The following is a 17392-nucleotide window of genomic DNA, read 5'->3' as shown; positions in this document are numbered from 1 at the left end:
TGCCATTTACTTCTCAGGTTCACTTTATAGATAAAACAACTAAGAAAAATAGCCCAGGGTCATACATCTCTTAAGTATCTGAGGCCAGATTTGAGGCCCTATCCCATCTTTAAGGAAATAATATTTATTATCTCAGTATTTTCTAAACTCATTTAGCAGAAGAATAGTTTGAACTTGAAAGCTATTGTAGGAACACCCAGATGTTCTTTTTTCAAGTAGAGAAAGAGAAGGAATAGGATATAAAGGGAGGAAATGGGGACCTTTTGGAGTAAAATGTATGAAATTTTCAGTTTCCAAATAGACCCAAATTTGCTACTTAGAATTTTTTTTTATACATACATAATGTCATACTTAATATTTTAGCATGGAAAATATTTCTAATTTAGAAAGTCTTGCTGAACACATTCAGGAAGGTCTGAATTATTCATGTATTTCATAAAATCAAAATTAGTATTGGTAAAATGCTTAGGTAGGAAATTATTAAACTGGGCAGCAGTATTAATGTACATTTCTTAACATTCTGAATTCTCATTGTGAATGGAATGCCTTGGGGAAAAAATGCTATCTAAAAATTGCAAGATATAAAATAAACCCACATAAGTCATCAGCATTTTTATATATCAGTAACAAAATCCAACAGTTAGAGTTATAAAGAGAAATTCCATTTAAAGTAACTAATGGTAGTATAAAATATTTAGGAATCTATCTGCCAAGGGAAAATGAGAAACTTTATGAGCAAAACTACAAAACACTTTCCACACAAATTAAGTCTGATCTAACCAATTGGAAAACTATTAAGTGCTCTTGGTTAGGGCGAGCAAATATAATAAAGATGACAATACTACCTAAACTAATCTATTTGTTTAGCACTATACCAATCAGACTCCCAAAAAACTATTTTAATGACCTAGAAAAAATAGCAACAAAGTTCATATGGAAAAACAAAAGGTCAGGAATTTCAAGGGAATTAATGAAAAAAAAATCAAATGAAGGTGGCCTAGCTGTACCAGATCTAAAATTATATTATAAATCAATGGTTACCAAAACCATTTGGTATTGGCTAAGAAATAGACTAGTTGATCAATGGAATAGATTAGGTTCAAAGGACAAAACAGCCAATAACTTTAATAATCTAGTGTTTGACAAACCCAAAGACCCCAGTTTTGGGGATAAGAACTCACTATTTGACAAAAATTGCTGGGAAAATTGGAAATTAGTATGGCAGAAACTAGGCTTTGACCCACACCAAGATAAAATCAAAATGGGTTCATGACCTAGGCATAAAGAATGAGATTATAAATAAATTGGAAGCGCATAGGATAGTTTACCTCTCAGACTTGTGGAAGAGGAAGGAATTTATGACCAAAGAAGAACTAGAGATCATTATTGATCACAAAATAGAAAATTTTGATTATATCAAATTGAAAAGTTTTTGTACAAACAAAACTAATGTAGACGCGATTAGAAGGGAAGCAATAAACTGGGAAAACATTTTTACAATTAAAGGTTCTGAGAAAGGCCTCATTTCCAAAATACAGAGAGAATTTATTCTAATTTATAAGAAATCAAGGCATTCTCCAATTGATAAATGGTCAAAGGTTATGAACAGACAATTCTCAAAGAAATTGAAACTATTTCTAGCCATATGAAAAGATGCTCCAAGTCATTATTAATCAGAGAAATGCAAATTAAGACAACTCTGAGATACCACTACACATCTGTCAGATTGGCTAGAATGACAGGGAAAGATAATGCGGAATGTTGGAGGGGATGTGAGAAAACTGGGACACTGATACATTGTTGGTGGGATTGTGAACACATCCAGTCATTCTGGAGAGCAATTTGGAACTATGCCCAAAAAGTTATCAAACTGTGCATACCCTTTGATCCAGCAGTGTTTCTACTGGGCTTATAACCCAAAGAGATACTAAAGAAGGGAAAGGGACCTGTATGTGCCAAAATGTTTGTAACAGGTCTCTTTGTAGTGGCCAGAAACTGGAAACTGAGTGGATGCCCATCAATTGGAGAATGGCTGAATAAATTGTGGTATATGAATGTTATGGAATATTATTGTTCTGTAAGAAATGACCAGTGGGATGATTTCAGAAAGGTCTGGAGAGACTTACATGAACTGATGATGAGTGAAATGAGCAGGACCAGGAGATCATTATATACTTCAGCAACAATACTATATGATGATCAATTCTGATGGACGTGGCCATCCCCAGCAATGAGATGAACCAAATCAGTTCCAATAGAGCAGTAATGAATTGGAACCAGCTACACCCAGTGAAAGAACTATGGGAGATGACTATGAACCATTACATAGAATTCCCAATCCCTCTATTTTTGTCCACCTGCATTTTTTATTTCCTTCACGGGCTAATAGTACCCTATTTCAAAGTCCGATTCTTTTTATACAGCAAAATAATTGTTAGGACATGTATACTTGTATTTAATTTATACTTTAACATATTTAACATCTATTGGTCAACCTGCCATTGTGGGGAGGGGATGGGGGAAGGAGGGGAAAAATTGGAACAAAAGGTTTGGCAATTGTCAATGCTGTAAAATTAATTACCCATGCATATAACTTGTAAATAAAAAGCTATTAAAAAAAGAAAAGAAAAAGAAAAAATGCTATCTAAATATTAGTGATCTAGGGAAGAGATCAGTTAAATATGACTTGCAGACCAAATCCACTAAAATTAAAAAGAAAAAAAAGTAAATGCCATTGTTGACAGTACCGAAACAGGTGGCCAGTCCTCAATAGTTTTCTGGCCCTTGGTCTAATATTTAACCCTTTAATGGGAAAGTTTACAAGGCTTATTCCAAATTAAGTCTTAAGATATTAAACGTTTTGTGATAAACTTTAAATAATAGTCTGTAAACATCTATTATCTGCCTTATAGTGATAAGTACTGTAGATACAAATAAAAAAAAGAAAGACATTCCCCACCTTCAAGGAACTGATAACCTAATGGGGGAAAAGCAGTGCCCAAAAGAAGGCTGTGAAACACTTTGAAAGTGATCCAAGGTATGGTAGAGTTTAGGCCAGAGAGTAGAACTGGTGGGAAATAGCTGGCCTTTGAACCCTAATAGAGTTCTTTGCCCTGCCATCCACCCTCCAAAGAGGGATTTAGAGGGTACTAAGGATACTGGACAGGATGATGAATTTATTGGTAAAAAGGCTACATTATCATACATCATCAATTTTAATTCCTAAAATGAGATTGCTGTTTTCAGTATAGATATATAATTCTTTGGCTATTTTTTAGTGCAGTCATAAGAATTTTTAAAGCTTAATATGTAAACACAAGAAGCTTGATCAGTCAGATCATCAAATATTTATTAATTGCTATCACCTACTATGTGCCAAGCACTGCCAAGTATAAAGGATTCAAAAAGAATCAAGGCATCCAAGACTGTGTGAAGTATGCAAAGTATAGGAATACTGGAAAGGGTGTAGGGAAGTTACCTTAGTTATAAAGGTCTCTGAATGCCCCACAGATTTTGTATTTGATCCTGGAGGTGATAAGAAGCCACTGGGGTGATATGATTAGATACCAATTTCAGAACAATCACTTTGGCAGCTGAATTGGAGGATGGAATGGAATGGAGAGGCAGACCAACTAGAAGCCTGAGAATCATTCAGGTTTTGAAGACCTGTACCAGGAAGATACAGTGTCAGGAGAGAGAAGGGATTGTATTCCAGTGATGTTACAAAGGTGAAGTCCTTGATAGTAATGGGAAAGTTGGGGGTGGGGGAAGTTTAAGGGAAAAGTTCCGTTTTAGACATGATTAAATTTAAGTTGTCTACTGGACATCCAATTTTCAGATATCTAAAAGACAATTGGATATGGGAAGCTGAAGGTCTTCAGAAAAGGGAAAGGCTGAATAAGTAAGATTTTAGAAGCACCAGCCTAGAGATGGCAATTAAATCCATGGTTGCTGCTGAGATCAGCAGGTGAAATAATACATAGGAAAGAGAGAATGACTGGGACAGAGCCATGTGGGGCACTCCCAGTTAATGGATTTAACCTGGATGAGAATCCAACGGAAGGGCTGGAAGAGTGGTCTGATAGGTAGGAGAAGAATGAGATGTCCTGAAAATCTAGAGAATTTATCAAGGAAAAGATGGTGAGTGACAGTGGCTGCAGAGAGGTCCAGAAAAGTGAGGATTGAGAAAAGGTCATTGGATTTGGCAAGTAGAAGATCTTTAGTAGTTTCAGAAAGAGCAATTTCTTTGGTATGTGGAAATTGGAAACTGGATTGAAGGAAGGAGATTAAGAGAAGTGAGAAGAGGGGAGTGGAGGGCATCTGTTATAAAGAGAGAGCCTTTTCAAAGAGTTTAGCCACAAAGGGTAGAGGACAATAGTGGGGAATGAACTGATCAAGTGAGGGATTTTTTTGAAGATGTAGGTGACATGGGCACATTTGTAGGGAGTCGGTTAGAACTGTTCAGGGAAAGACTAAGAAAATGATATATGTTGGAAGAGATTGGGGATGAATGAGATCACTTGTGCAGATAGGAGGTTTGCTTTGGCAAAGAGTAAGGTCACCTACTTATCTGAGACAGGGGAGAAGGAGAAAGTGGCAGAAGGCATCTGAGTGATAGGGGAGAAGAGGGAACTCTCAGAAATATATACTCGGTGGCTTTTTCTGTAAAAGATGAAATTAAGGGAAGCCTTGATATGTTTGAGGAAGAATGAAAAGGTTTGAGAAAGCCACAGTAGAGAGTGGTATAGTGAGTTGATAAGAGAGAGAGAGAGAAGAATTGAATAGTAGTGATTCCCAGTTCAGGTTGTATGATAAAATTTTGTGACAGACTTAGTAAAAGTTTTGTGATTTATTTTTTGACACCTTCATTTAGCAGTATGTCCATAGGAACAAAGACAGTTAAAGGCAGGTAGGTTGCACAATGGATAGAACACTGGCTCTGGAGTCAGGAAGACCCAAGTTCAAATCCAGCCTCAGATTCTTTCCTTACTGTGTAACCCAGGGCAAGTCACTTAATTTCAAATTGTTTATGATTTTAGTTGCATTGATTTTGGTTGTGTAAAACTTTAAATTTTTATACAATAAAAAATTACCTATTTCATCTTTTATGATCCTTTCTGTTGCTTAACATCAAGTTTTTTCTTGTCTGTAGATCGTAAATCATTTCTTCCTTGTTTTTCTTATTTAGTTATCAATACACACCCATACTTTAATTTGCTTTTGTGTCTAAATCACATATTTGGAGTTTACCTTGCATATATTGTCTAAACCTAATTTTTTTACTAGTTAGTATAGTTTCCTTTATTATTAGGGAGAGAATACCACTACCATAAGAAACGAGTGGGATGCATTTGGGTTTTATGCCATAGTCATTTTCTAGTGTATTCATTCCTTATCTCGTCTCCCTTTTAACAGAAAAAGAGACAGATCTACTTGGCAGAGACCACGTCTGACATTATATATGCATCATCTCATTCTATAATAGTCATTACTCCCCTTTCAGAAGGACAGTGTGTTTGATCTGCCTTATGAAACTAATATAGGTCACATTTCATTGGAGTACAGATGGTTTTTTTAATGTTGTTTTTGTCTGTATTGTAGTAATTGTGCATGTTGTTCTTGTAGGTTTTTTCTTCTCTCCATTGGTCTATACAAATCCTCCCTCTTTTCTGAATTCTTCCATTTAGTCATTCTATTACATCAATATACCAGGGGTTTCTTCAGTTATTCCCAGTCATTGGAGAGCATACTTCATTTCTCGCCATTTATTTATTTATTTATTTTGCTATGTGGGGTTCAATTTGGCAAACTTTTATTTATTCCTGAATATAAAAGATATTTATTGCATTTCATTCCCCAAAGCATATAGGTATTGAGTTTCATATTTTTTGCAGGTTAGATCATATCATCAATAAACTTCAGTAGTTCCCTGTTGCCTTTAGAAGATAAATCACAAATTCCTTTGTTTGGCATTTTTAAGCCAATCTGTCCCGGCCTGCCTTTCTGGGCTGATATAACATTACTTCCACTTGTCCACTCTGTGTTCCTTATTTTAAAGTGGCCTATATTTAGAGTTGGATGTCTTACCTCTTTGCCTGTGTAGAGGCCATCTCCCATGCTTAAAATGCTCTCCTTAGAACTCCTGGCATCCTTGAAGAAGGTGACACAAGCTAAATCTTGAAAAACCTTTTCTGATTCCCCTAGTTTTTAGTTTCCCCTTGCCCCCGTCACTGTATATTTATTTTGTGTACATTCTGTGAACATTTTTATATCCCAAGTAAGCTTCTTCAAGGCAGAACTTTCACTTTTTATATCTCTAGGCCCAGCTTCTATCCCAATATCTATTGCTAAGACACCTCATGGTTGCTTAACAAATTCTTGTTGAATGAATGATTAAAGAGAGAAATTTAAAACAGAAACTTATTCCCAGTGACTCCTGGTGGTAGTTCATTTGAGTCAAATCAGTGCCTCCTTGGCTCCAAAGGAACTTCAAACATTTGGGGAAAAGCATCCTATCCAGGTTTTATAAGGCAAATTCATTTTATTTAGATAATCATTTAAAACTTATTGCCTTCAAAACATCCTGAGAACCTGTCATTATTACAACAGTGTTGCTTTTACTCAAATCATTTTTGGAACTCTCATTTTGAACTTACTTACCCTGTTCTCCACTATGTATTCCATTCTTTTTCTAATGTCATTGCCTAACCTTGAATAATCTACTTTAATATTTACCAAGTTAACACTGAATTTTCATTCAAAAATTGTTGCCTTCAAAACAACCTGAGAGGCGCTGTCATTATTATGTCAGTGTTGCTTTTACTCAAATCCTTTTTGGAGCTCTTATTTTGAACTTATTTTCCATGTTTTCTACTATGTATTCCATTTTTTTTTTCTAATGTCATTGCCTAACTTTGAATAATCTACTTTATATTTATCGCATATTGGGGAATTGTGAATTTTTGTAAGAATATGGATTATACAATGTGGTGACTTATGCCACCCTTTTCTTGGAATCATAATACCATACACTAATAATACCAACAATAAAAATATTACTATCTATAATAGCTTTAATTTGAAACATTTTAATTATTATTCTAGAGCTTTGAATTTAGTCTTTCTTAGACCATTTTGATCTAAGATATACTTATATATAATAAAGATAAACTTGTGTAAAATCTGACTAAGCCCTGATGCAGCTTGTTAGGGACAGTTCCTTGCCTGCCATATTCCCTCCCTTAGATCACAAGCTAACCAAAATCACAGCTGCATCCCTACTGTAGAAGTAGAGTTGTGTTAAATATAGCCTGCCATGCTGTTGAAGTGAAAGTTGACCCTTCACTACTGAAAGTTGTGTGTAGTCAAGAGTCAAATTACACTAAATTTGTCTTGTGTAATTATGGTGATTTTTGTCATAAACATAGCTGTTTTTGCATTGCAGGTAACTAATAAGCAAAATATGAAATATAGGTTATATTCTACCCTTAAAAACTCAGTAACTTAAACGCTAGACAATTATTTTGTTAATGGAAATGTACATCATGGGAATAATATAGTGAGTGGATTTATAGAGTGTTGGAGCTAAGAAGGAGCACATAGATAAACTTATTCTCATCCCCTTGTTTACAGGTAGAGAATCTAAGGCCCATAGATGAGAAATGAACCATTAATAAATAGTATTTGCCTTCCTATTTAAATGGCAAAATTTTTCTCTAAGTGTAACTTTTAATGACAAATTACAAACTTTAGCTTTAGCTGAATCTTTATGTTGAGTACCTAGTGATAGTATGAAATAATTTTTTATTATGGCACAGGAATTCAGGCTGTTTAATGAGAAACTGATTTCTCTTGGAAAGCAGGTGAAACAATACAGCCATAGCAGAAAAACTAAATTTGGAGTCAGAAGAGCTGGTTTTTTAATTTTGGCTCTGCTACTCAATACTTATATGACTGTGGGCAAGTCATTTAAACTTTTGGGGCTTTAGTTGCCTCACCACTAAATTGGGAGATTATATTAAATGCTCTCCGTGGCTTTTACTGTTTCTGCATTTACTAGGATTGCGTGATTCTATGAAAACAAGCTTATTGTTGTTCTTTTAAAAATTATCTAACTTGATATTACCTGTCCATTCAGAGTATGATTGTTGAGTTTTTTAACTTCTGCACAAACAAAAATCTTTGAAGTGGCTCATGCAGTCTCAGCCCATTCCTATATTCTTTTACCTGAAATCATTGAAATAAAAGGCAACAAAAAAAATTAGTCACCGGGCCATGCCCTTACATTTTTGGGGCTAGTCTACCCCAGGAAATACTGAAAACAACAGGGAAGGGGGGAAAAAAAGCCTTCCCTGAGGGGCCGCTAGAGGGCACAGTGAATAGAGCACCAGACCTGGAGGACCTAAGTTCATCTATGGTCTCAGACACTTAACACTTCCTAGCTGTGTGACCATGGGAGAGTCCCTTAAACCCCAATTGTCTCTCTCCCCTTCCCCCCCACAAAAAAAGCCTTCTCTGGGTAGGTAGTACCTTTGAATATATTTTCATTTTCAGCTCAGCAGCAAATCAAAATGCTCGTTGTTTTCCCATGGTAAGTAGATCAGAAACAATACCTGTTCATCCTTGGAATAATAAAAGAAACCACCTCCATTACACATAGTCCTACCTTCTGCTATATATCATGGTGCCTCCCAGCTTCCCTGGCTTCTCCTATAAGAAGATTTATCAGTCAAGCACTGTGCATGCTGGGCCAGACTAGTCCCTTATTACAGTTACAAGACTTATAAAATGAAAGCTTGCAGTACACTAATCACAGTGGCAAAATTAACCACATGAAGCACACAGAACAATTAAATGTTTAAAGAAGAGATCTTTGTGGGGCGAGCAAGAGTCAGCAAAATCCAGTCTGCATTTTTATACCAGCCTGTAAGCCAAGAATGGTTTTTACTTTTAATTGAAGTTTTGTCATTTTTAAAATGGGAAAAAAAAAAAAGATTATTAATTCATGGCCTATTCATAGCCCACCGGTCTGTGGATTGCCAGGCCCTGAACTAAAGGAACAAATTGTAAAGATCTAATAGGAAAATAAATTGCAGAAGCCCTAGGAAGGTTTCCCTCTAAACCAAGGATTTTTAATTTGGAATTTGTGAATGGATTTCAGGGGATCTGCAAACTTGGTTGAAGAGGGGAAAAAATGACATGGAAAGTAGATTTTGCATATTGGATCACAATAATGGAAGGGCCCTCCTTTAGATAATTTTACTTTTTTCTAATTACCTCCTACATCCCATATTTCCTATGGGAGGGAATAGAAGTTGAGAATAAGTGGTTTCATACTGGACATTTCCATTATTCAGGAAATCCTATGCTATATGATCTTTTTCTTCTGTGATCTTTCTTGGAATGAGAAGCATTTATTAAGCCCTTATTATAAGATAAGCACTGTGTTAAGTGCTGACATTACAAATAGAAAGACAAGACAACTGCTGTTTTCAAGAAGCTCTAGCTCTAATTGGGAAAGACCCAGCCCATGTCAAAGTGTTCAAGATACAGGGCTAGTGCAGCAGGGTCCTAGGTTTCATCAGCAATCTGGAACATATAATGACCAAGCAGAGAATCATACCAGTAGTGTCCTCCACATTACCTTTCCTGCTCATTCAAGTGATATCTAAAAGTTGGAAGTGAAGGGCCTCTACCATGGGAATAGGGAACAACTCTTCTGTCCCCAAATTGTGCCATATTTTTCTTAAAACAAATGTCACTGAATTAAGTCATTGTGAAGAGGGCCAAAGATTTATATTGTAATGATATAGATAGTTGAATGTCATAGAACAACTGAATAAAAGACTAGATACTTTCTCAGATCATTATGATTTCTCAGGCCTCTCCAAAATATGAATTATTCCCATGAAATAAAACAATTTCTGATTGGTCTTAAGACACTTAAGAACTCTAACAAAAATAAACTAACAGCAGAGAAGACTGATCTCTACTGTGCTGACTTATCCTGGCAATCCACAGTGGCACAATAGGATTTAATTCTCTCATCCCTCACCTGTGGAAAACCAAAAGGCAAAAGCTTATTGTAGTTGGCACTGCCATGTGGCAGTTGCCATATCACTGAGAAGAGGGGCAGGATGCCACTGCCAGGCCTGCACAGTAAAGGAAATTTATTCCCAACTGAAGTTAGTTTTAGTCTATCAAAAGTCATTTGGGGTGGAGAAATGTGTCTTTTCCAGCATGGGAGGAAGCCTAAGACAGCTTTGAAATCCAGCCCTCAGAAAAATTGGAATTAACAAACAGATAAACTAATGGGGAAAACATATCAGTAATAGAGTCTAAACAACTATGAACAAATGTTACTGCAGAGTGGAGACTCAACAACTGAAGAGGCAGAGGATCTTACAGATTCTTAAGGGAACATGGAGTTACAGTGGGATGATCCCAAATGATTTAAAAGAGAAATATTAATGGTGAAAGCCAAATTCATGGCCTGCAGAGCAGAAATAATTAACGATACAAAAACTTGAATCTGTGATGGCAAACCTCACCAAAAAAAGCAGAGAACAATTGACTGGAAATGCAAGTACACAGAAATAAAGGGCCATCTAGAAGAAGAGAAACAAAAAACAATAATGTTAAAAGAAAGCATGATCTTCATATAAGTAAAATATATTGGTCTCAAAGACAGATGTGTTAGAAACAATTTAAGGTCTGTGGGTTTCCAAGAAAAATTGTGACAAATCAAAAAACCCCAAATACCAAAATGTTATAGAAATAAAATAAGAAAATTCCTCAGAACTTCTGAACATAGACAACAAGATGCCAATGCAAAGCTTCCACAGATTACCTTCAGGAAAATACCTTGTACTCCAAACTACGTAGTTGTAATTTTGCAGAAACTAGGAGAAAGATTTTCAAATATGAATGAAAAGAAATTTAATTAACATGCAACTATTCTATATCCATCAGAATTAATTTGTTCCAAAAAGCAAAGGAGCTCAAGATAATATATTCTGCAAAGCTGAGCCTAGCTATTAATGAAAACAATAGACATTCAATTTTAAAATATTTGAAATATTCCTGCAAAATAAATCATATCTGAACACATTATGTGCTTTGCAAATACCTGAGACAAATGAGAATACAAAAAAGGTGAACAAATAAAGCTACCAAAGAAAGCACAGGTAACAAAATTATCCCCAAAAGAAAGAGTTAGAGGGATGACTTAAAGACTTATGGGATTAAGAAGTAACAATAGAAACTATTAAAAGATTTTTTTCCCCCTAAAAGTACACAATGAAGACCAGGGTTGTAAGCAAAAGTCAAATAGAAGTGAAATCTCATAAAATCTCACAGTATTAATAGGTGAATCAGTATTTTTAGATGGACTGAATTAGAAAATGGGAAGGTGTATAAAAAGATAGAGAGGAAATTCTGTCATTCAGCAATTATGAAAGAAAAAAATTTCTATTAGGAAAATGAAAGTCTGTAGGAGAATGGGTGAGGAAGCAGTGAAAGAAATTGAAACAAAGAGAGCGAAATCTCATGACAAGGGCTTCCACTGAAAAATACTTCCATAAGGAAAGAGAAGTGTTCTATAATGGGAGCTGGAGACCTTACAGTGGATATAATCTGCATAAAGCTTGTGCATAGAGAAACCCCTTGTTCTGCCTTAAGAGATGAGGAATCAGAGTTCCTGGGAGCAACTGCCATCCAGAAGAATAGAAAATTATGTACCCAGAGAGATTTCATGGCACATAAAGGGAAATTCTTTTGGGAGGAGGTTAAAACCATGGTACTGAACTGCATAATCAGGGACATAGAAAAATTCTTATAATACTTCTGTTTTCTTTGTTACTTGAGGCATGATAGAAAAAGGGATCAACATCTATATGGCACAAAAACATAGAAGCTGTTTATAAGAAACTCAAAATAATTCGGATCAATGCTATAAATTTTTTTTAAATTTTGAATTTGAGACCTCTTAATATATACATGTTCACATATGAACACATACATCAGATCCAGAAGTCAATATTTTGCCATGCTCTAGTAAGTAGAATGAGTTAGGTTATTTGACAATGTATTAGTTGGAAAAACTTGAGAACTTTTTATAAAAGATTTGTCATGATACTCTTGAAAGCTGCTTACAAATCTAGTTTTATAGAATTTGAATGAGGAAAGCAGAGTGACTTGCCCAAACTCAGAATTTTAAATGAGTCTCTTCTCTGCAATGTACTTTTCAGAAGCTGGTTTCTCTTTTTTCCTTTACTTAAAATTTAAGATGCTCATTAGAGTGCATTTGGAATACAGTATAGTGGAAGATATCTCCTTTGATCCTGACTGCTGACCACTCTTATAGTAGGAACTGTAGAACCTCATCAAAATGATGAAAATCTGTTGCCTCTGAAATAATTATCCACACATTTAAGAAAACCATTCTTGCCTCCATTTTATATATAGAATTACTTAAATCATTTTTACTTTTTAAGGATAAATATTTGTAAAAAGGAAACATAGTGAATAGAAATTAGCCTAGGAGTCAGGGAGACCCGAGTTGTGAGTCCTGCCTCTGGCATTTATGTGTGACTGTGGATGAACATTCAAATCTTGCCATGCATGCTTCTATAAATAGTGTCACTTTTGGCTGGTTAAATTCTCTTACCTCACTCTTCTCATCTCTAAAATGGGACTAACGATAATACCTTCTTCACAGACTTGAGGATCATATAAAGTCATATGTGTAAAACTACAGATCTATATGAATTTTAGCAATTATGATTAACTTCTCAGTGTCCAAATTGTTTCTTGACACTATACTTTATAAATTGTCTATCTGCATTTGTAAATGCCATTCCCTGACACAAGTAAAATTACTACCACCAATCCCTGCAAACCCCATCCCACCCCCAATTTGCATATAGGGTTACTTAGGGTATTTTAACTTAAAAAAAATTCTATCTATTATTCAGGGAATTCAGTCTCCATCTAAATTTGAATTTCAAACTCCATTAGAATAATTTAAACCATTGACAATATTATTTTAAACTGGAGAAATACCTTTGATAAATAAGAAAAGTCAACTGTTATTCCCTTCTCACTCCTTCCTCTAAAAGGATCCACAAGGTCTCTTATGTAGCAGAAAAAATACTGAATGTACAGTCAGAAGAGATTGGAATTGGAATTTCCATTGTGTGAGGGTGGACAAGTCAACTCTTCATGATACTAAAATGATGACAGTGCTTCTAGTAATTCCTTCTTTTGATTGTTGTGGATCAAATGACTTAACATATATAAAACATTTTATAAATGTTAAAATAGTGCACATAAATGTCAATTCTCTTTTTTTATTATGATCTAGGAACAGTTACTTAAACTGATGTCATTCTGTTGAGAGTGCTAATTAGCATTAGCAAATGTAGAACTACTAAATCCCTATCCTTAAATATGGTAGAACCACCAAGATTCTTTATAAATTAAGGATGATTCCAATTTAAAATGAACTAAACATGAAATTCTCTGTGAGTTCTTCATCAGGCAAGGCACTGTAGTAAATGACCATACTTTGTGGTTTGCTCCATTCAGTAGCTATGTCTTCTTCTCTGACACAGACCATTTTATTTCTGACTTGGAATACCAGCCATCAGGTTCAGCCAAGAAATGGATTCAACACAGTCAGCTCTCATATCCAACTCCTTTCTGGAGAACGTAGAAGGGTGAGTGTTTATTAAACTGCTTCAGTTTTTGTGTGCACAAATCTGGTAATTGCATGCACAAATCAGGTAGTTAAGCATGCAATTACCTGATTTGCATGCGCAGAAGTGAGGGTGTGCATGTGCAATAGTAAGTATACCTTTTTGCAGTTTTATCCTTTGTCCTGATAGCTAAAATTTAACTGAGAGACTCAGCTTTTAAAACTAACCACATTGAACTTCTTAAGCTCTCCTTAAATTATAGTGAAAGTTTGAACTACAGGCAAATACTTGCTATGATTTATTAAACTAAGCTGAAGGCAATCCAAATAGCTTTTTCTCCAGAGCTTAGGTTAAAAGTTCTCAGAACCAGGGCACTGGACTGATCAGTTCAGAAACCCAGCCGTAGCACCTGTGACTATTACATGAAGTCATTTGCTCTTTAATTGAAGATCTGATCATCAGTATTTTCCTCTAAAATTAAAAGGTGAGATTAGAGCTCCATCTGTGACATCTTGTGAAGTTTTAACTGCCTCTGAGGGCTAATAAGGTGTGTGAGCTTAACTTAGTCTAGGCTGAAAGATGAATACAATTTTGTAAAAATGTGGCAGTGTGAAGTAAGAATGATGTTTTTAAAAATTATGATTCCCAACAATTTTCACCTTTTTAGAAGAAAACTTTGCTTTGTATTTGACCTATTGGCAAACCTAAACCCTTTGAAGCTATAGCCTATATGTTGGGTGGTTCTAGTCAAGGAGCTTTTCTTTTCAGGTAGTGATTATCTGTCCTTTTATACAAACTAAGACCCTAGCAGATACTATAAAAGTGCAGTTATCAAAATAGATTTCTTTGGTTTTGTTTTTTACAGTGCCATTTGAGGCTTAATTAACTCATTAACCAATTAACATTGTTTTGTTTTGGTTTTTTAAGTCTTTTTAGTAGAGTGGATAATTAGAATCACTTCTAACAAATGAGAAAACAAGTCCAGCAGGATTAGTTTTTTGATTTCCCATTCAATCTTTGAATTTCATTTATTTCCTATTAGGTAGTTTGTTTTAAGAAGATGGTGTACAAAAAAATCTTACCAAATACAAATCAAACTAAAGTTGTACCATACCTTCTTTATGCTTAACTTTTCCTTTATGAACTCTTTAAATTTTTTTAAAGATTTTCTGACATACTTCACACTTAATGTTTATTTTTAGTAAGTGCATTGTCATCAGAAATTCTTGCCCATATTCAACCAGTAGAGTTATATTTTGTGATGTCACAGACTTTGAATGTAACCAGAAAGTCATCTCTGTACTTTTTTAAATCAGCGTTCAAGTTTGCTTTTCATCAGCAGAATGATCCTTTGATCTTCTGTTACAGTAGTCAATTAGCTAGAAAGTCACCTGCTGGTTCTCTTAGGAAGTAAACTAGTAATGGAGAGTGATAGCTTCAAATCACTTATTTTGTCATTCCTTTGATAATAAACCAAAGTAGTAATATCTTTTTTTTTTTTCGTGGTTGGATTTTATCTTGATTTCCATACAAATTTTTCTTTTATATCTACTTAATTGTAGATAAATAAAAGATGCTAGTCCTGTAGAAACATCCTGAGCTATCTTAGGACAATCTTTTAGGATGGATCTTAAATCCTAAACTCTAAAATCAGGACAGCTGCATGTGTGTTTGGAAGGTTGGAGATGGGGCAGATCAGAGTCCAAACTCCATCTATTTCCTAGGGTTTACAATGGGAATTTCTTAGTACTTTAAGATAGAGAAACAAAATTCTTTTTGTCTTATTTCTTCACTTTAGGAAATTGGAACCTTCAGGCTTTTACCTTATGACTTCAAGAACCGTGTTTTTATAATAGCTTTCTAAAGATTTGGGAACAGCTGCAAATGGTAGAGATCTTTTATGGGTCTAGATTCTCTACTCAACACTCTCTTGATTTTTTTTTGTCTTGATCATTAATTCTTCAGGGGATCATTTTCAGTAACTTTACATTATTTGTCAAATTCCTATGTTACAAGAGACCCAGCTTTCCTTGTACCACTTGAACACCTTATTTTATCCTTATTCCCTTGGTGGTTCTTTATGCTCTCATCTTATGATCATCATGACTCTTCTCTTGGGGCTTTGTCATCATCTTTCCCGGGATGTGAAAAGGATATAAAGGGACCTTGTTTTCCCATTTCTACTTGAGCTAATTCTCTTCCTTCTATGAGTTCCTAAGATCCCTTGGATTCTTTCCCTTGCTAATTAGAAGTACAATAATGAATCTCTCCTCATACTTCAGGCCTTCAGACATGTAATTTTGACCACAAAAAAAGTACTTAGGCACAAATTTTAAGTATATATCTATTAATCATGTTTCATGGTTTGAATGTGTTTAATGCCACAGAAAAACCACTGAATTTGTAATCAGAGAGCCTTGGTTAAAATTTTAGCTCTATAACTTCTCAGTAGTGACCTTAACTAATTTCCTTAAATCTCTGTATCTATTTTCTCATCTGCAAGATTAGAATAATACTTGGGTCACCTACCTCACAGGTTGTAAGGCTCAAATATACATAAAACACTTTATAAACAGGAAAGTGTTATATGAATGTCAGTTACTGTTATATATTATATTAAAGAATTCTGTGTAAACCACAAAAGAATATGGTATGGTGAAACAGCAAGGGCTTCAGACACAGGAAGATTTAAATCTAGTCCAGTCTTTGATACCTGCTGCCCTGTATTGCCATTTAAACTCTTATGACTCTGTTGTACAAGAGACCATTCTTGATGCAAATGAAAGCACGGGTCTGGATCCAAGCAGTAACCAAAAAAAAAAGTTGTAAGCTATAGAAAAAAAATTTTATATCTGCCTAAAACTGCCTAATGAATGCCCAACAGGGTAACTTTGTAGTATAGTAAAAAAAGAACACAAGATTTAGATTGAAAAGAACCTGAGTTCAATTTTAAATCTAACTGCTAATTACTTTCCATGTAACCTGACAAGTTGTACCACTTCTCTGGACCTTAATGTCCTTGCCTGTAAAACTAAGGAGTTTAGATTAGACTGGAGCATTAAGATAGATGTTGTATATATATGAATGCTCCATAAATACTCTAGACATTAAATCCCCTTGACTTAGAACTGTAACACTTTTTCATAAAAATGTTGGAAAAGTTAATAAAAGTAAAGATCCTATCTGATAATTTTTTCAATAAGCAAATATTTATTAAGTGGTCTATTAGAAGGTAAAATTTCAAGTAAAGAATAAATTTTTTTATTATAGCTTTTTATTTATAAGATATATATGTATGGGTAATTTTTCAGCATTGACGATTGCAAAACTCTTTGTTCCGATTTTTCCCTTCCTTCCTCCACCCCCTCCCGCAGATGGCAGGTTGGCCAATACATGTTAAACATGTTAAAACATAAGTTAAATACAATATATGTATACATGTAAAGGATAAAATCTTAAATAATAGAGGTCAACCTGGTTGTCATGGTTTTTGATAAATTAAATTAATTTAGTTAGTTAGTTAATGTGATTGTGCTGTAGTATTTGCTATTTCTAGAATGCTCTTTCCCTGACACCACAAATTTCTGACTTCCTAGAGCTCAATTGCTTGGGTCCCACCTGCCAAAAGGCTGAGAATTTCATGAGAACTCTCTCCTGTCTGTTCATCCTCTAGCACCTAGCACAAGGCTCTGGCA

At 34.8% G+C, this 17392-nt stretch overlaps 1 protein-coding gene across 3 annotated transcripts in view; it reads left to right on the top strand.

Annotated features, from left to right (window-relative positions):
• The window catches only part of NFATC3 (nuclear factor of activated T cells 3), a 149596-nt gene that overhangs the window by 112663 nt on the left and 19541 nt on the right, over positions 1-17392 (top strand). For 2 of the 3 annotated variants that reach the window (XM_031950221.1, XM_031950220.1), the window contains one exon: positions 13614-13718. The exons of the other annotated variant lie outside the window; for it this stretch is intronic. In XM_031950221.1, coding sequence (XP_031806081.1) covers positions 13614-13714 — 101 coding nt within the window. In that variant the 3' untranslated portion in view covers positions 13715-13718. The remainder of the gene's footprint in view (positions 1-13613; positions 13719-17392) is intronic. 3 annotated transcript variants of the gene reach the window in all.

Source organism: Sarcophilus harrisii, chromosome 2 (genome assembly GCF_902635505.1).
Source record: "Sarcophilus harrisii chromosome 2, mSarHar1.11, whole genome shotgun sequence".
Classification (NCBI taxonomy): domain Eukaryota; kingdom Metazoa; phylum Chordata; class Mammalia; order Dasyuromorphia; family Dasyuridae; genus Sarcophilus; species Sarcophilus harrisii.
Note: the sequence above shows the minus strand (reverse complement) of the source record. Positions and strands in the feature narration are given on the sequence as shown.